At 30.2% G+C, this 16,710-nt stretch overlaps 1 protein-coding gene across 1 annotated transcript; it reads right to left on the bottom strand.

Annotated features, from left to right (window-relative positions):
* Positions 1-1,203: 1,203 nt before the first annotated feature.
* LOC132940694 (uncharacterized) lies at positions 1,204-2,769 on the bottom strand. Its single transcript, XM_061008399.1, has one exon. It carries the CDS (start codon positions 2,767-2,769, stop codon positions 1,669-1,671), a length of 1,101 nt encoding a protein of 366 aa, XP_060864382.1. The 3' UTR covers positions 1,204-1,668.
* Positions 2,770-16,710: the final 13,941 nt, after the last annotated feature.

Below are 16,710 nucleotides of genomic sequence, written 5' to 3'. Positions count from 1 at the left end.
GCGTCTGAGTAAAACTAAAGTTAAATTAATTAAAATATAAAATGGGGAACTTTATTTCAAAATTTTCTTATTCAGAAATTACGTTTCGAAAACCTTTAATTTAAAAATATAAACTTGGTGCAACTCAAATTTAACTTTGTACACAGTTTTGTATTATTACCAAAATAAAAATCTTAGATTTAAAAAGAAAAATTTTTACGAATTCTCAACTCAAAATAATTTGCTAACTTTCGTGATTTTTGAACTTTAAATGCTTATAAAAAAAAACTGAGACTAAATATTTTTAATATTTTTCATCTACCTTTGAAACAATATACTAGGAGCCTTCTATTACATTTTCAAGCTTTTTTAACCAACAAATAAAATTTTATTGACATTTCTAGAAATAAAACTAAAAAATAATGGAAAATGAAAATTTAATGAATAAAAAAGTTTAGATGGTGGAGTGAAGTGGTACGCGGGGTTACCCCACAAAATGTTTGTCCACTACTCCGCTTGTCTATACTTATAACTAGGGCTGGGATTTCGATGCACTTAGCATTGTTTTTCAAAGCTTACTGTGCAATGCTCGTCTTGTCACAAATTTGTTTTATGTACATTTGAATAAGAATAAGAAAGTTTATTTTGCATTTTTTTGGGCATCTAACAGTAGATTATAAATTATAGAAAACTGAAAAAGTATTATAATTGCGGTAGTAACTAAAATATGAAATTTAATTTTAAAGTTAGATAAAATTGTGGAAATTGGTTACGACAAAATTATATAAGTAGATAAAAACAAGTTAAAACATTTTATTTAAAAAAATATTTTATTATTCCGCAGAAAAAATGTTAAAATGTAAACCTTAAACATTGAATGAATTATACAGTTGTTTATCTTGGGTACCTATGTAAACTTAATAATAATTATTGGTATATGAATATTTAATATTATTATCTACATTTTCGTATACTTGTAAATTTGACGTTTTTTTTTTTAAAAAATTAGTTATATTATTTACTGCATGGGCTTCCACGATAAAAATTTTTTTGTAAATCAAATTGTCTAAAAATATTGTTATACTTTTATCTTCTTCTGTAATGCCGTTAGTTTTTTTTCTTCGTGTATTTCAATATTATTGTTATGATTACACGGCGTTATGGATAGGCAATTTAGCTATACCTCTGTCATGGTTCTATTTGTCCGGTATCTCCCGTGTTAGGCCTTATTCAACAATAAAATACGACTTATAAATATAATAATCATAAAAATATAAAGTAATTAGTGTTCAAGACGAATGTACACATTAAATTATATTATTTGTTTTATTGTTATTACTTATGATTATGTACATTTTTTTTTATTTCTCACATTTTTATTTTTTATAACAATCAGAAAAAAATTTGACGGTATTCGAAGTAAAAATTTACATGTATAATTAATATTTACATATGTTATGCTTCATTGTTTATTTGATAATATGAGCAAATTAACAATCATTATAATATTAAAGTTTTTCAACAAAACGAAAATTAAACAAAATGAATTTTAATAAATTATAAACTTAAATTTTGGATTGATGACACCAGTCAACATCTCTTTTTGCATCCCTCTTGTCTTCTCAACTCGTTGTCATCTCACAGATGCAATCGAGCGCACCATATGGCGGTATCGGTGTACCTACCACACTATTTGCAACAGCAACAGCAGCATAACGTCCTCCCGAACTTGAGGAGCCGCCTCCCCACTGCCGATAAGAACGATCTACGACGACCTTGCCGGGGTTTTTCTGCTGCTGCTGACTTTGCTTGGACCGCAGTCGTCGCTGGCTCCAACCCATCGCCATCACTTTTGGCCACGGCTATAGGAACTATGGTCGTGCTTTCGGTTGCCTCGTCCGGAACAAAATCGTTAACATCAGCCAGTGCATCTAACAGCTGGATTCTAACCGGTGCCACGTAAGAATCAAGCTGTTCAGTCACCGCTGACTTTACTTGGATCGTAGTCATCGCTGGCTCCAACCCGTCGCCATCACTTTTGGCCACGACTGTAGGAACTATGGTCGTGCTTTCGGTTGCCTCGTCCGGAACAAAATCTTTAACATCAGCCAGTGCATCTAACAGCTGGATTCTAACCGGTGCCACGTAAGAATCAAGCTGTTCAGTCACCGCTGACTTTACTTGGATCGTAGTCATCGCTGGCTCCAACCCGTCGTCATCACTTTTGGCCACGACTGTAGGAACTATGGTCGTGCTTTCGGTTGCCTCGTCCGGAACAAAATCTTTAACATCAGCCAGTGCATCTAACAGCTGGATTCTAACCGGTGCCACGTAAGAATCAAGCTGTTCAGTCACCGCTGACTTTACTTGGATCGTAGTTGTCGCTGGCTCCAACCCGTCGCCATCACTTTTGCTCGAAGTCAATGTCGTCGTCGTCGGTTGTTGATCACGGAGCTCACTGATAGCACATACAATTTTGGGCCTCACGGTCAGTGTAGGGTCGTCTACCGCGTCATCTTTCGTCGTGTATTTATTGTCGTCCACCATATATACGTTGTCTGTCGATGGATAATCGCACTCCTGCAAGATTCCAACAGGAGCTTCCAACAGTTCGTCATTTGGACACAGGGATAGTAGTGGTGCTAAATCTAACGTCCTCTGATCGGCCTCCACCTGCAATGTGGATGTCGTCGCCGACGGTTGTTGGTCACAGAGCTCAGTGATACAGACAATTTTCGGCCCCACGGTCAGCGAAGGGTCGTCTGCCGTATATGCTCCGTCGTCTGCCATCATGTGAGTGTTGTCTTTCGACGGATATCCGCTATGGGTGCGGAACTCGTAATTCTGCGAATTTCCAACAGCCTGGTTATTCTGCACTCGTCCTGACGTAGTGACGTTGTTTTGCAAAACTTTTTTTGATTTTTATAAGGTTGACTCCTCAGCGTTTTTTTTTTACCTCACGCAAGGTTATAGAAAAATTATTAAACAATAAGATATAAGTAATACATTCAAAAGTTGATTATTAAATTATATTTATGTTATAGAAAATAAAATAATTCGTTAAGCGGTTCGTTACGAAATATAAACTGATTCAAAATATGTAATCGGTCGTATGAATAAACATCCAAACGAATATTTCCATGACAACAAAATAATATAATATTGTTCAAAATTTAAAATATAATACACGGCCAATTTAATTCCAAAGACATTACATATGTAAATTTCAACATAATTAATATTAACATGAATACTTGTATTATACAAGTAATATAAGTGGAATACTTAAAAGCACCTTTATTGCACGTCACAATATTTTCAAAATATTTAGATTTATTTTATGCTATTCGCTACCACAAATCTATTAAAACCGTATGTTTGTATTGTATTTACTATTGACTAGGTAATAATAACATCTAGCAAGATCGTATAAAATAATATTATAATTTATAATATAGAAAATTAGTTTTTGTCAAGAGTTAGTTCAACCTGGTACTACTGATAGAAAAATAAATTACTTACAGAAATACCATATAGGTACCAATATACCTATAGTAAAATATGTTTAGGCTGACAGATCGTTTTAAAACAATGATTTATGTAACCCCGATGGTATAATAGGTGGTTCAGAATAACCTGAAAATATGAAATATTTGATTGATGGTTTGAACATTTTTTTTCTTGTAAAAATGTTTGTTGTACCCTTACTTTTCCCCCAATTATTTTGAATATGTAGGTATTACTGCAAGGCTGGGCATTAACGAGTTAAAAGTTAAAATTAAGTTAAAACGTTAAGTGAATTTTAATTAAGTTAATTAACGCGTTACTTTTTTTTTCAAATTAACTTTTAACTTAATAAGTTACTTTTTTTCAAGAGTAACAGGTAACACGTTAATCTTGAAAAAAAGTATCTATATTAAGTTAATTTTTGTCCGAAGAATAATGCAAATTTTTGAATGGGTTTTTGCTTTGATGTATCATTTTAAATTTCCCCAGTAATTTTCTTGAGCGTAAAGAAAAACTATCTAATAATCTATATTTTGTATCTGGAATTTTTTATTTTTGTAAATTAGCAAATTTTAAATTTAAACTAAGTTAAGTTACTTTTTTTTCAAAGTTAATTCTTAACTTAACGAGTTAACGAAAAAAAAATATGAGTAACTTTTAACTTAACTCAACTTTATTGTTTTAAAAAAACTTAACTTAACAAGTTAAAAAAAATCGTTAACTTGCCCATCCTTGGGTATTAGGATGCATTTCTGTTCTTTTTAAAGAACAAACATTCACTTTCCTAACAGAACAAGTCCTAAGTCGATGACTCAAGCATAACAGCTCTAAAAATTGTTCACAGACGTAAAAAAAACATCATTGTAAAATGAATCGCTTCACTACTAATCTAAAATAACGATTTTAATTTTTTTTACTAACCTAACGTTACAAAAGATTGAGGTGAATAAAATTGTAGTTTTTCAAATTTAACGCTCCCCCTCCAACACCCTCCTCCTGAAAAGGATTTTTTTTTATACTTATTATTACGGACTAAAATCACCTGTTTTCATCAGTCGTACATCTTCTGTTTCACGATGTGTGGCGCTAGACATATTTTTTTGAACAATGGCTGTTATTACTTTTTCCTTTGCTGTTCCCAACAAACGGCGTTTTTTATTTGGCTCGTGCAACATGTCAAAATTCCCCGTATACGTGCATTGCATTAATACCCTGTAAAAAATAAAATTAAAATGTACAACTTTGTATGAAATAACAAAATTTAGGAAAAAAATTTGCTTAAAATTTAATAAAAATATTACTTTTCATTATCTAATGGTTTTTCAGAAATAATCCCTTTAAAGCATGAGCTGCATACACTACATCGTCCAAATACGGTCACAAAGTTTGTTCCATGTGGATGAACATTTGCTTTAGGTGTCCATTGATTTTTGGTTAATGCATAGTACGTTTTAAAACTTTGTGATGGTCGTTTTTTATCATGCAGTCTGTATTGCACATCATCAGGTTTTATTTTTTTCCATTCTTCTGAAGAAAAAGTTACCACAAATTTTCTTCTAGGAAAATCCAGATTACTGCTGGAATTTTCATCCGAACTACCTGTATAAAAAAAAGTTAACAGTTATTAATATATGTCAATTGTAACGCAGATAATTTAATGATGTAAGTGCATATAGTTAAATAAAAAAAACTTTATTTAGATGATATGTATTGTGTAATAATACCTTATCATTATGAAATAATCAAATAAAAGTGTACTTATATAAGTAATATATTTGAATAATACGTGTAAAAAGTAATACCGACCATATTCTGTGGAAGAATTAAAGATGGCTTCTGGTGGATCAATCTTGGGACTAGAACAAAATCCGAGCTTTTCTTTTATCTCATGGCGTCCCTTATACACAAAAGTGTGAATAGCACTTTTACTCATAAGACTATTTAAATAAATGCTTATATCACTCCAAACAGTGTCAGTAGCTACAATAATTTCTGAAAAGAATATTTGTAAAAATAGAATTTGTAAAATGTTACGTCAAATTATGAATTTTGTTTAAATCCTTATTTTTGCACAACCCTCCAATAATAATAGCCTACTCACGGTACGAAGTATAATATACAATATATATTTTGTATTATTATTATTTAAGAATAAATTAGCATAAATGATAATTCTGTATACAATAATTATAATCACAATATTCTTGTTGTTTTTATTTCATATTAATAATAATGTATTTTATTTGATTATTCTTTGGAAAAAACTCAATTTACAAAATACAAAATTAAAATAATATTAGGGTTGAAAATTTGAAACATAATATTTTATCACACTAACCATATTGGATGGTATATTAATATTGGTCAAACAGAAATTTATTTTACGAGTAGGTTAAAATTAATTTTCTGAAAAAATTGTATTTGATGTCAGTATGGAATATAATAATATACTTTAAAAGTTTCAAGTATATAGTTACCATTTACCAACGAATAATATTTTTAAATTACAACAAAATAACTAAAATCGGTGTTCTAGGTTTTCATGTACTTACCTAATTTCGTCCAAATTTAACTTAAAATTTGTGTAAACAATAACTGTGTTTATATAGGTAATATTATTTGTATTTTTTGGTTATAGAACGAACTATATGGAAAAAGGTAATTTGAATAAAAAATGTTAAGAGAATACAATAAAATTATACATTACGTCGAACTCAGTGTAAAAAACGGATAAGTAAAAAAAAATAGATCTTTAAGCACTTTAAGGATGTGATACCTATCGGCTATCATAAATCAATGCTAAGTACATTTAATAAAAAGTACACTTATTTTGTTTTAATAATTTATTTACTTGGCGAGAAATTATTTTCAGCAGAAATGTCCATTATAATATAATATTTTAAATTACATTGATTTTCTAATGCATTTTGTTTATTTTATTCACGTTATTTCGTGTGCTGTGTCGTATAAAGTTTACGTCATATAGTTTCTCACCGAGTAAATAAATTATTGAAACAAAATAAGTATATTTTTTATTCAATTTACTTAGAATTTATTTATGATATCACATCGTTACAGTACTTAAAGATCTGTTTTTTTTACTCTTCCGTTTTTTGCACTGAGTTGTGATATAACCATTAATTTAGAAAATTGTCAAGACAACAGTATTTTTGGGAAATTTATTTTATCACTAAGATTCTTTTTTTTATTCAATAAGTACTTTTCTTTATTTTTTATTCTTTCTTTGTACACTTTGTTTGGCATATTTATATAATTAAATAATACCAATATATTATCGTACGAACATAATATAGGTACGAACATAGGAATAATTATCAACAGTATAACACACTAGGTAATAGTGTAATACTATAGTATTAATTACAATTTAACAAACTACATTAAATAAAATATAAAAAATTTAAGCTATAATGTAATTCAATGAAGCGATATAGTTTATAACGAATTGAAACAAATAATCCATAGCTACGTATAGGTAGTGGCGAGAATCTAAGTTAAAATATACGTGAAGTCGTGAAAGAGCAATAATGAAATGCGTCGCGTACATGAAATTGAGTGGGGGAATCAGTCGGCACGACAATGCGAGATGCGGCCGCCGTGATTCCAGATTTCATTATAATTTCTCATTAAAAAGTTTGCACATTTCCTTTAATAACGTAATTTCTAACAGTACTATTTTGATGATTTATTCAAAAAGATCATCTGCACGATTTTTCCAATTTTTCCAATTTATTAGAAATATATTGATTTAGTAGATAATTAGTTAGGTCCGGTTAAAAAAAACACCAAAATGTACAATGTTGAAATGGGCAACTCCAGCTTCGAGATAATAATATACACTGTCGTGCCGCCGCTTTATTTTTTAGATTCTGAGTGAAACGATGAATGTATTGATTTTACAATGATGTGTGTTTTTTTTTTTATTTTTTTATTTTTGTGTCTGTGTACACGATAAGTAGTCGAAATAATGCTTCGATTTTCGACTTCAGTATCTTGTTCGATGGGAAAGTGAATATCGTTGGTGCATTGGGGAGGTCAAAATTTTATTTCCCAGTAGTTTTCAAAAGCGATGTGAAAAACAAAAGAAAAATTAAGGAAAAACGGGAATTTTTACGCAAAATCTGTTTTCGAGAAAATCGATTTTGGTTTTTGGTGTAACTCTAAAACAAATGACCGTAGGGACATGACATGTTGACTGAATGTTTATATTAGCATTTTCTATACACCATAAAATTTTCCAAATATTTTGACTCTTTTTGAGCTGTTTACAGCCATTGTCAGTTTTCAATTTTTTTAGTTTTTTTTTCTATAAATATCAATAAAATTTTATCTATTGAGTAAAAAAGCTTGAAAATTTAATAGAAGGCTCCTAGTTTATTGTTTCAAAGGCAGATGAAAAAAATTAAAAATCCTTAGTCACAGTTTTTAATTATAAGCATTTAAAGTTCAAATTTTGACAAAATACGGAAAAATCACGAAAAATAGCAAATTATTTTGATGAGAATTCATAAAAATTTTTCTTTTTAAATCTAAGATTTGAAAATGTAATATAAGATTACTCATAAGTTTGTCTACCTTTATCAAAAAAAAAAATGTCTAGAAGAAACTTAAATTAAATTTTTATGAGCGTCTGAAATTTATATTTTTACAACATTTGATATTTACTCGATTTCTCATGTAACGATTTTTTTATTTTATTGTAATTAAAAAACGAATGACTGTAGATACTTGAAAATTTCACTGAATGTTTATATTAGCATTTTCTATACACCATACAATTTTGAAAATATTTTGACTCTATTTGAGCTGTTTACGGACATTGTCAGTTTTCAATTTTTTTAGTTTTTTTTTCTATAAATATCAATAAATTTTTATTTGTTGGGTAAAAAAGCGTGAAAATTTAATATTAGACTCCTGATATATCGTTTTAATAGCAATTGAAAAATATTAAAAATACATTTGCACAATTTTTTTTTATAAGCATTTAAAGTTCAAATTTTGACAACATTTATCAAATTTATAATTTATTAATTATTTTGTGGTTAAAAATTTATAAAATGTTTAACTTTTATGGCTAAGGATTGAAAATTTAAAACAAGGCTCCACGTTAATAGGTTATATATAAATTACTTTATTCACAATAATATCATCAAATATACTTGGTAATATCATAGGGTGACTGACCGTTTTCGCTCAGAATCGTTTTTCTTATACAATGATATTATATCATTGAATTCAAATTTAACACCATCCATTACAGTGACCCACTTGTAACCTACCGTACAGCAGAGCGACATCCACTTATCCACCTTTTTTTACTTAAGGTTAGCTCGCGCCACGACGATGAAAACTATTTGTTCAGCACAAAAAAATTTAAAAATTCAAATATTTGAATATTATATACCTAATTATTTATCAATCTTTTATTTCTTTTAGTGAAAATTAATTACAAAAGTGGTATTTTTGGAATTTTGAATAATTTTAAATTTCTATATTAAATACTTAAATTTGTTTTTCATATTTCACATTTTTTCAAGCATATTTTTAATTTTTTAACATCTATATAACTACCGAGCCCTACATATTAGTGAATACACACAATAAAGTTATAATTTACTACGTCAATTAATTTAATTTAGTATTAAATTGATTATTACTGTAAGTTTTTATAAAAATTTAGGTCTACTTACTTTTTTCACCATTGACTTCAGTTATTATACGGTCTTTAAACTTAAGAACTGCTTCCACAATTTGATGAGACGGGATAACTGTTTTTCGACCCGCCATTATTCAGGTAGTAATGAATTAATAGAGAAAAATTATACATAAACTAACTATTAGGTGCAAACTAAATAACCAAACTCATAACGGCGTGGAAACAACGTTTATTTCAACAACGGTGAAATCGGAATAATGAATTAAAAAATTCCTGGATACTAAAAATGGTTAATGATAATACAGTAGCAATATTAGTAGCGCAGTTTATTTTTATTGGCCAATAGGCAATATGAGCAATAACAATAATACGATGGGATATCGATGAACTTCTGTTTGGAATTCCCCAGCTCACCCGTCATACCACGGTACAAATCATATTACAATCACACCCAAACAATAACATGATCGTATTAAACCTTAGAGATGATTCAAGTTAAACTATTTTAGATATAATATATCCTATTTTAATCAAAACATTCAAATATTTTACTACCTACGAGCTAACCAAATTAAAAACAAGGGATCCAACATGAGCATTATATTAAGTCTACCACTGTTAAATAATTAGCTCTATCAACTTAACAATTATTCAATCTACAGTGAAAATATTAATAAAAAGGTGCTCTGCTGTACTGAAGGTTACAAGTGGGTCACTGTATAATGCATGGTATTAAATTTTAATTTAATGATATATCATTGTATAAGAAAAACGATTCTGAGCGGAGACGGTATGTCAGTCTAGGTTTAAGACATATTATACATATTTATGGTATTAAAAAAAAAATTGACCTATAATAGGTACCTATACTAAATTCCAAATTAATCATATCACGATATCCATTAGGTACTTATAACGCGTTATACATCAACAACAAACCGTGATACTATCATAGATATATAATAGTACACTTTAGAAGTTTCAAGTAACCACGAATAATATTATACAATCACAACAAAATAACTAAAATAGTTATTCTAGGTTTTTTAATATGTAATTTCGTCCAAATTTGTACTTAAAATTACTATAAAAATAAACTGTGCTTGTGTATTATTTTGATTTTTTGGTAACAGAATAAACTACTTACATGGAATCTTGTTTTAAATTTTGAATCCTTAGCTATAAAAACTGAACATTTTATAATTTATTAATTACAATGATTGATAATTTTCGATATTTTGATAAATTTTGTCAAGATTTGATCTTTAAATGCTTATAAAAAAAACTGTGCCAATGTATTTTTCATATTTTACAACTGCTATTGTAACAATATATCAGGAGCCTTGTATACAATTTTTACACTTTTTGGCACAACAGTCAAAATATTTTTAAAATTGTATGGTGTGTAGGAAATGCTAATATAATAAACATTCAGTGAAATTTTCATGTATCTACAGTTATTCGATTTTGAATTACAACAAAATAAGGAAATCGCTACATGACAAATCGAGTAAATATTAAATGTTGTAAAAATTTGAATTTCAAACGCTCATAAAACTTTAATTTGACTTTCTCGTACACATTTTTTTTTTGATAAAGGTAGATAATCTTATAAGGAATCTTGTATTATATTTTAAAATCTTAGATTTAAAAAGAAAAATTTTTACGAATCCTCAACTCAAAATAATTTGCTAACTTTCGTGATTTCTGAACTTTAAATGCTTATAAAAAAAAACTGTGACTAAATATTTTTAATATTTTTCATCTACCTTTGAAACAATATACTAGGAGCCTTCTATTTTATATTTTCAAGCTTTTTTAACCAACAAATAAAATTTTATTAACATTTCTAGAAATAAAACTAAAAAATAATGGAAAATGAAAATTTAATAAATATTGGCATAAACATTTTTTTGATTTTCGCAAAATTTCCATTTTGGGCGGTGCTGGCGAGACGCGTGAAATAGTCGAACGTGGTTTGTTCACGGACCAGACACGTGCGAATTTTGGGGTATATGGTGCGAATTCGTGCTAATCACGTGCTAAATATTGGCATAAACATTTTTTTGATTTTCGCAAAATTTCCATTTTGGGCGGTGCTGGCGAGACGCGCGAAATAGTCGAACGTGGTTTGTTCGCGGACCAGACACGTGCGAATTTTGGGGTATATGGTGCGAATTCGTGCTAATCACGTGCTAAATATTGGCATAAACATTTTTTTGATTTTCGCAAAATTTCCATTTTGGGCGGTGCTGGCGAGACGCGCGAAATATTCGAACGTGGTTTGTTCGCGGACCAGACACGTGCGAATTTCGGGGTATATCGTGCGAATTCGTGCTAATCACGTGCTAAATATTGGCATAAACATTTTTTTGAATTTCACAAAATTTCCATTTTGGGCGGTGTTGGCGAGACGAGCGAAATATTCGAACGTGGTTTGTTCGCGGACCAGACACGTGCGAATTTCGGGGTATATCGTGCAAATTCGTGCTAATCACGTGCTACATTTTGGTATATCGAGTTTGTTATTATTTTTAATTTTTCACGTTGGGCGGTGCTGGTGAGACGTCTCTCCAGCACCGCACATCATTTTTTGTCATAGAGTTGTATATTTTGTCATGCAAATTTTGGCGATAGTCATGCAAATTCATGCTAATTGCATGCTAATTTCCTGTAAAAAAAAATTGTAAAATTTTTGAATGGGTGGTGCTGGAGAGACGTTCGTGCAAATACAATAATGACGAACACCGCGTGATTCCACTAGACTAAACTTATGATTTTAAATATTAATTTCGTTTCCAATCACTGTACAAGTTTGTCAGCTATTGTTGGTTGACAAGACACGCGAACATACATTTTTCTTGCCTCAGGGTTCGGCCTAATCTACTTGACGGATTTGGCCAGTAGTTTTGGTCTAGCTCATAGTTAGCGTAGCCGGTCAACTGGTCGAGAATTTACCTTTAACGTTTTTTTTTAACAATTTAAATGCATTTTAATAATAGTTCATAGCTGCATTAGTAACGTACACGACTTCTCACATTGGAGGGTAAATAATAGGTGATTAAATTAAATTGCCTAATTCCTATCTAATTTAGGTCATAAGTATATATGTTCTAATTGTTCCTTAACAATAACACAGTCCTATTTAATAATACGCATTATTACAATCAAATTATTTTCAACGTCTGAATCTTATACGAAACAATTTTTAAAGTTGTCAACTAAGCATTATACCTATTTTAGAAGTGCAAATACAATAATGACGAACACCACGCGATTCAACTATACTAAACTTATGATTTTAAACATTAATTTCGTTTCCAATCACTGCAAGTTCGTCAGCTATTGATGTTGGTTGACAAAACACGCGAACGTACATTTTTCTTGCCTCGGGGCTTGGACTAAGACAAATCATATAATATGATCAGCCGGTTAGCCACCTCCCCCCCCCCCCCCCACCCACCCATGCGTACGCCGCTGACTGATGGTATAGCATATTATGTATACGGATTGGTAACATTTTCACGACTATAAATTGTTGGGTATGATTTTAAACAGGATTTCTACATTCTGTTATAGTTTTGATGCGGTATCAAAAAGTTTTATCCCATCAAGTAATTTTTATAGTCTGGTCTCAGAAGTTTTTACTTTAAAGTACCTAAATAAAACTTTTGGATTTTTGAAACAAATGATGAGATTAAAATATGCGTTGTACTATTTAAATTTAATCGTAAAAGTACAAAGTAATTAGTTAGTTTATTTGATTTAAATTATTTTGGAGTGCAAGTATACGTAATATTTATGGTATATATTATATATAAAATATGACATGGTGTCAAATTATTAAATATTAAGATGGCCGATTCGAAAATAAAAATGTCAAATATGTAATATTCAATGACATCGCGGACGTTTAATTAAATTTACTTTAGGCAAGAAAAATGTTATAGCCGAAATAACAATTAAAACATACTAATAATACCTAAATTAGGTAGGTAGCAGGTAATTTAATTACCTACCTATTGTTTACCCTGCAATGTGAGAAGTTCTGTGCATTACTAAATATGCAGCTATGAACTATTATTAAAATGCATTTGTGTTGTTGAAAAAAAACGTTATAGGTAAATGCTTGACCGGCTACGCTAACTTATCTGCTATAGACCAAAACTACTGGCCAAAAGAATAGATGATTTGTCTCGGGCCGAGCCCTGTGGCAAGAAAAATGTACGTCCGCGTGTTTTGTCAACCGACAATAGCTGACAAACTTGTACAGCGATTGGAAACGAAATTAATATTTAAAATCGTAAGTTTACTAAGTTCAGTATAATTGAATCGCGTGTTCGTCTCGTTGTATTCGCGATTCCAAAATAGGTACAGTGCTTATAGTTGACAACTTTAAAAATTGTTTCGTAAGATTCAGACGTTGAGAATAATTTGATTGTAATAATACGTAAGTATTATTAAACAGCACTATAGCTGTGTCATTGTTACGGAACAATTATTAAAACATACTAATAACCTAAATTGGTTAGGTAATTAGTAATTTAATTACATACTGCATACATATTGTTTACCCTGCAATGTGAGAAGTTCTGTTCATCGAACTATTATTAAAATGCATTTGTGATGTTAAAAAAAACGTTGTAGGTAAATGCTTGACCGGCTACGCTAACTTATCTGCTATAGACCAAAACTACTGGCCAAAAGAATAGATGATTTGTCTCGGGCCGAGCCCTGTGGCAAGAAAAATGTACGTCCGCGAGTTTTGTCTACCGACAATTGCTGACAAACTTGTACAGCGATTGGAAACGAAATTTTTTATTTTTGTATTTGTTCATTGAAACGACCTCAAGGTCTTCGTCAATGCTTATCACAAGTGGGTAGTAGGGAGACCATGTGATCTATTTATCTATGTATATCACTATATACATGATACTACCCCCGTTCTCCAAGAGGAGACATGTGCGGTCTTCACTCCCGGTGGAGTGGGGGACATGGTTGGAAACCGGATGACGCAATCGGACGACAACATGGGGATTTTTGGTGGTTGCGAAGAACCACACAATTTTTTTGCACTTTGCAATGAATCGAGCCGATGACTGTGTGAGTCGTAGTCAACTGCGTGACCACTGCACCACTCCGGCCCCGGAAACGAAATTAATATTTAAAATCGTAAGTTTACTAAGTTCAGTATAATTGAATCGCGTGTTCGTCTCATTGTATTCGCAATTCCAAAATAGGTACAATGCTTATAGTTGACAACTTTAAAAACTGTTTCGTAAGATTCAGACGTTGAGAATAATTTGATTGTAATAATGCGTATTATTAAACAGCACTATAGCTGTGTTATTGTTACGGAACAATTAAAACATACTAATAACCTAAATTGGTTAGGTAATTAGTAATTTGATTGCATACTACATACATATTGTTCACCCTGCAATGTGAGAAGTTCTGTACATTATTAAAATGCATTTGTGATGTTAAAAAAGAAACGTTATAGGTAAATGCTTGACCGGCTACGCTAACTATCTGCTAGACCAAAACTACAAGCCAAAAGTATAATTTATGCTGGTCACAGAATTTTTTCCACTGGAAAAGTTGAACAATTTTATGTTGTACAAATTCTTTGAAATACCTCAACTAAACGTCTATAAAATGATTATAATATTATTACATGTTTTTATTTTGGTCTTGCAAATCAATTATAGCAATCTAAAGAGATTTTTTAGAAATTAAGGTAGACTAAATCAAAACTTTAAAATATAGGAGTCCTTTGAATTTAAAATTAAATAATAATTTACATTACTAACTTGTTAGGTCGATAAAATAATTTGTAACTATAATCTTTAAAAGTAAACAAACTTTGTTTTTGGTTTAAATAAAAAAAACAATCTATAGATTTTTCTCATTAAAGCACAGAATAAATTATATGAATAATTAAAAACAAATAGGTAATTGCATTTATTCTATGTTCCAGGTACAGGTAAGAAATACAACTTTTAATAAAGTTTAATCAAAGGAGATTAGAGTCTATACTAAAATAACGTAAAATCGCACTTTAAAGTTTAAATAGAAATTTCTCGAAGGAATTTTCAAATCGAAACAATTTTGGCAAACATAACTAAATTAATGTAGCCAATGTAGGTTGCGTGTTTGGTGAGCTTTAAGTGCATATCTAATAATTTATAATACATTTTTAATGACACAATCGGTAATATTATTACCTACTTCGTCAATTATTATTGTTATAGTTGTAACAATATTGTTGGGATATTTTTCGGCGATAAATTGACCGGGATATTTAAATATATGTTACGGTACCTAAATGATGTTATATCGGAAATTAACGTTATTCGCCGGTTATTTACGTTATTTACCTACGAATGTGGGATATTATCGTTATTTTCTAGTGAATAACGTTAATAACCGTATGATTTGGGAAATGTTGATTTTATTTTAAAATAATGTCCAACGAGCAATGATAAAGTGATCGCTATACTAATTGTGGTACTATAATTGGGTAAATCAATAAAACTTTATCGGCCACAGATAAGGTGGACACTGGGCCTATACAGTATACAATTACTATACATATTATAACATTGGTATAGCCGTGGAGATTACATTTGAAAATAGCATACGTAACAAAAATTTATATGGATTATTACTTTAGTATGCGTACAACTGTCGTCGTATTTACCGCTTATTTAAAATGGCTATCGATATTCAAACTGTTCGCACAACTTTCAACGAAAATATGAAAAAAATTCTTACGAGCAAACGAGATGATAATAACTCATTTTTGTCTACTAAACACTACAATGATGTTATTGAACAAGTTAAAAAAATAAAAATATACTGGCAGTAGTTGTCACCCAAGTTGAACATGACTTATACAAACTCTGTAAGTTAATTCTTAATGAAAAAATATATTATTAAAATTAAAAATGTTTTAATTATTTTATAGGTACGGGACATGGTTTTCTTAAATATAATTACACACGCCAAGAAATAGCTGCTTGCGAAGAAAATCTATTAGACATGGACAATGTGATAAAATTAGCAGGTGATAGACAGTTGACACTGGGGGGAAGCAGCTAGTAATAGTTCGGTTGCGGGCCCTCAAGGGTACCAGCGTTGCAATTGCAAGACTGGTTGTAATAATAAACGTTGTGCCTGCCGTGGGGCTGAAAAATTATGTAATAGTAAATTTCATGGGAGTACAAATTGTAAAAACAAATAAAAAATAATAATGCATTTTTTTTAAAAATACCTATTTTAAAATCGTAGTAGGTATTTGAGATTCACGTGCATATCTGGTCTATAACAACAATTACCTGTGTATTTGGTCATTGATGTGATTATCCGGCTTATAACGATAATTACCTGTGTATTTGGTAAATAACGTTAATAACCGGTGAATTACGTTAAGTTCCATTTAACATCACTTACCGTAACATATATATATATATATATAGTATTTAAATCAACGTAAACATTACCTAATAAAAATCGTGAATGTTTTTCAGCGTTTGACAACGAAT

Source organism: Metopolophium dirhodum, chromosome 3 (assembly GCF_019925205.1).
Source record: "Metopolophium dirhodum isolate CAU chromosome 3, ASM1992520v1, whole genome shotgun sequence".
Lineage (NCBI taxonomy): Eukaryota > Metazoa > Arthropoda > Insecta > Hemiptera > Aphididae > Metopolophium > Metopolophium dirhodum.
The sequence above is the reverse complement of the archived record's forward strand: the minus strand, read 5'-3'. Positions and strand labels throughout refer to the sequence as shown.

Excerpts from the sequence above, each read along its gene's own strand:
- LOC132940694 (XM_061008399.1), bottom strand. The coding sequence starts at position 2,769 with ATGGCAGACGACGGAGCATATACGGCAGACGACCCTTCGCTGACCGTG.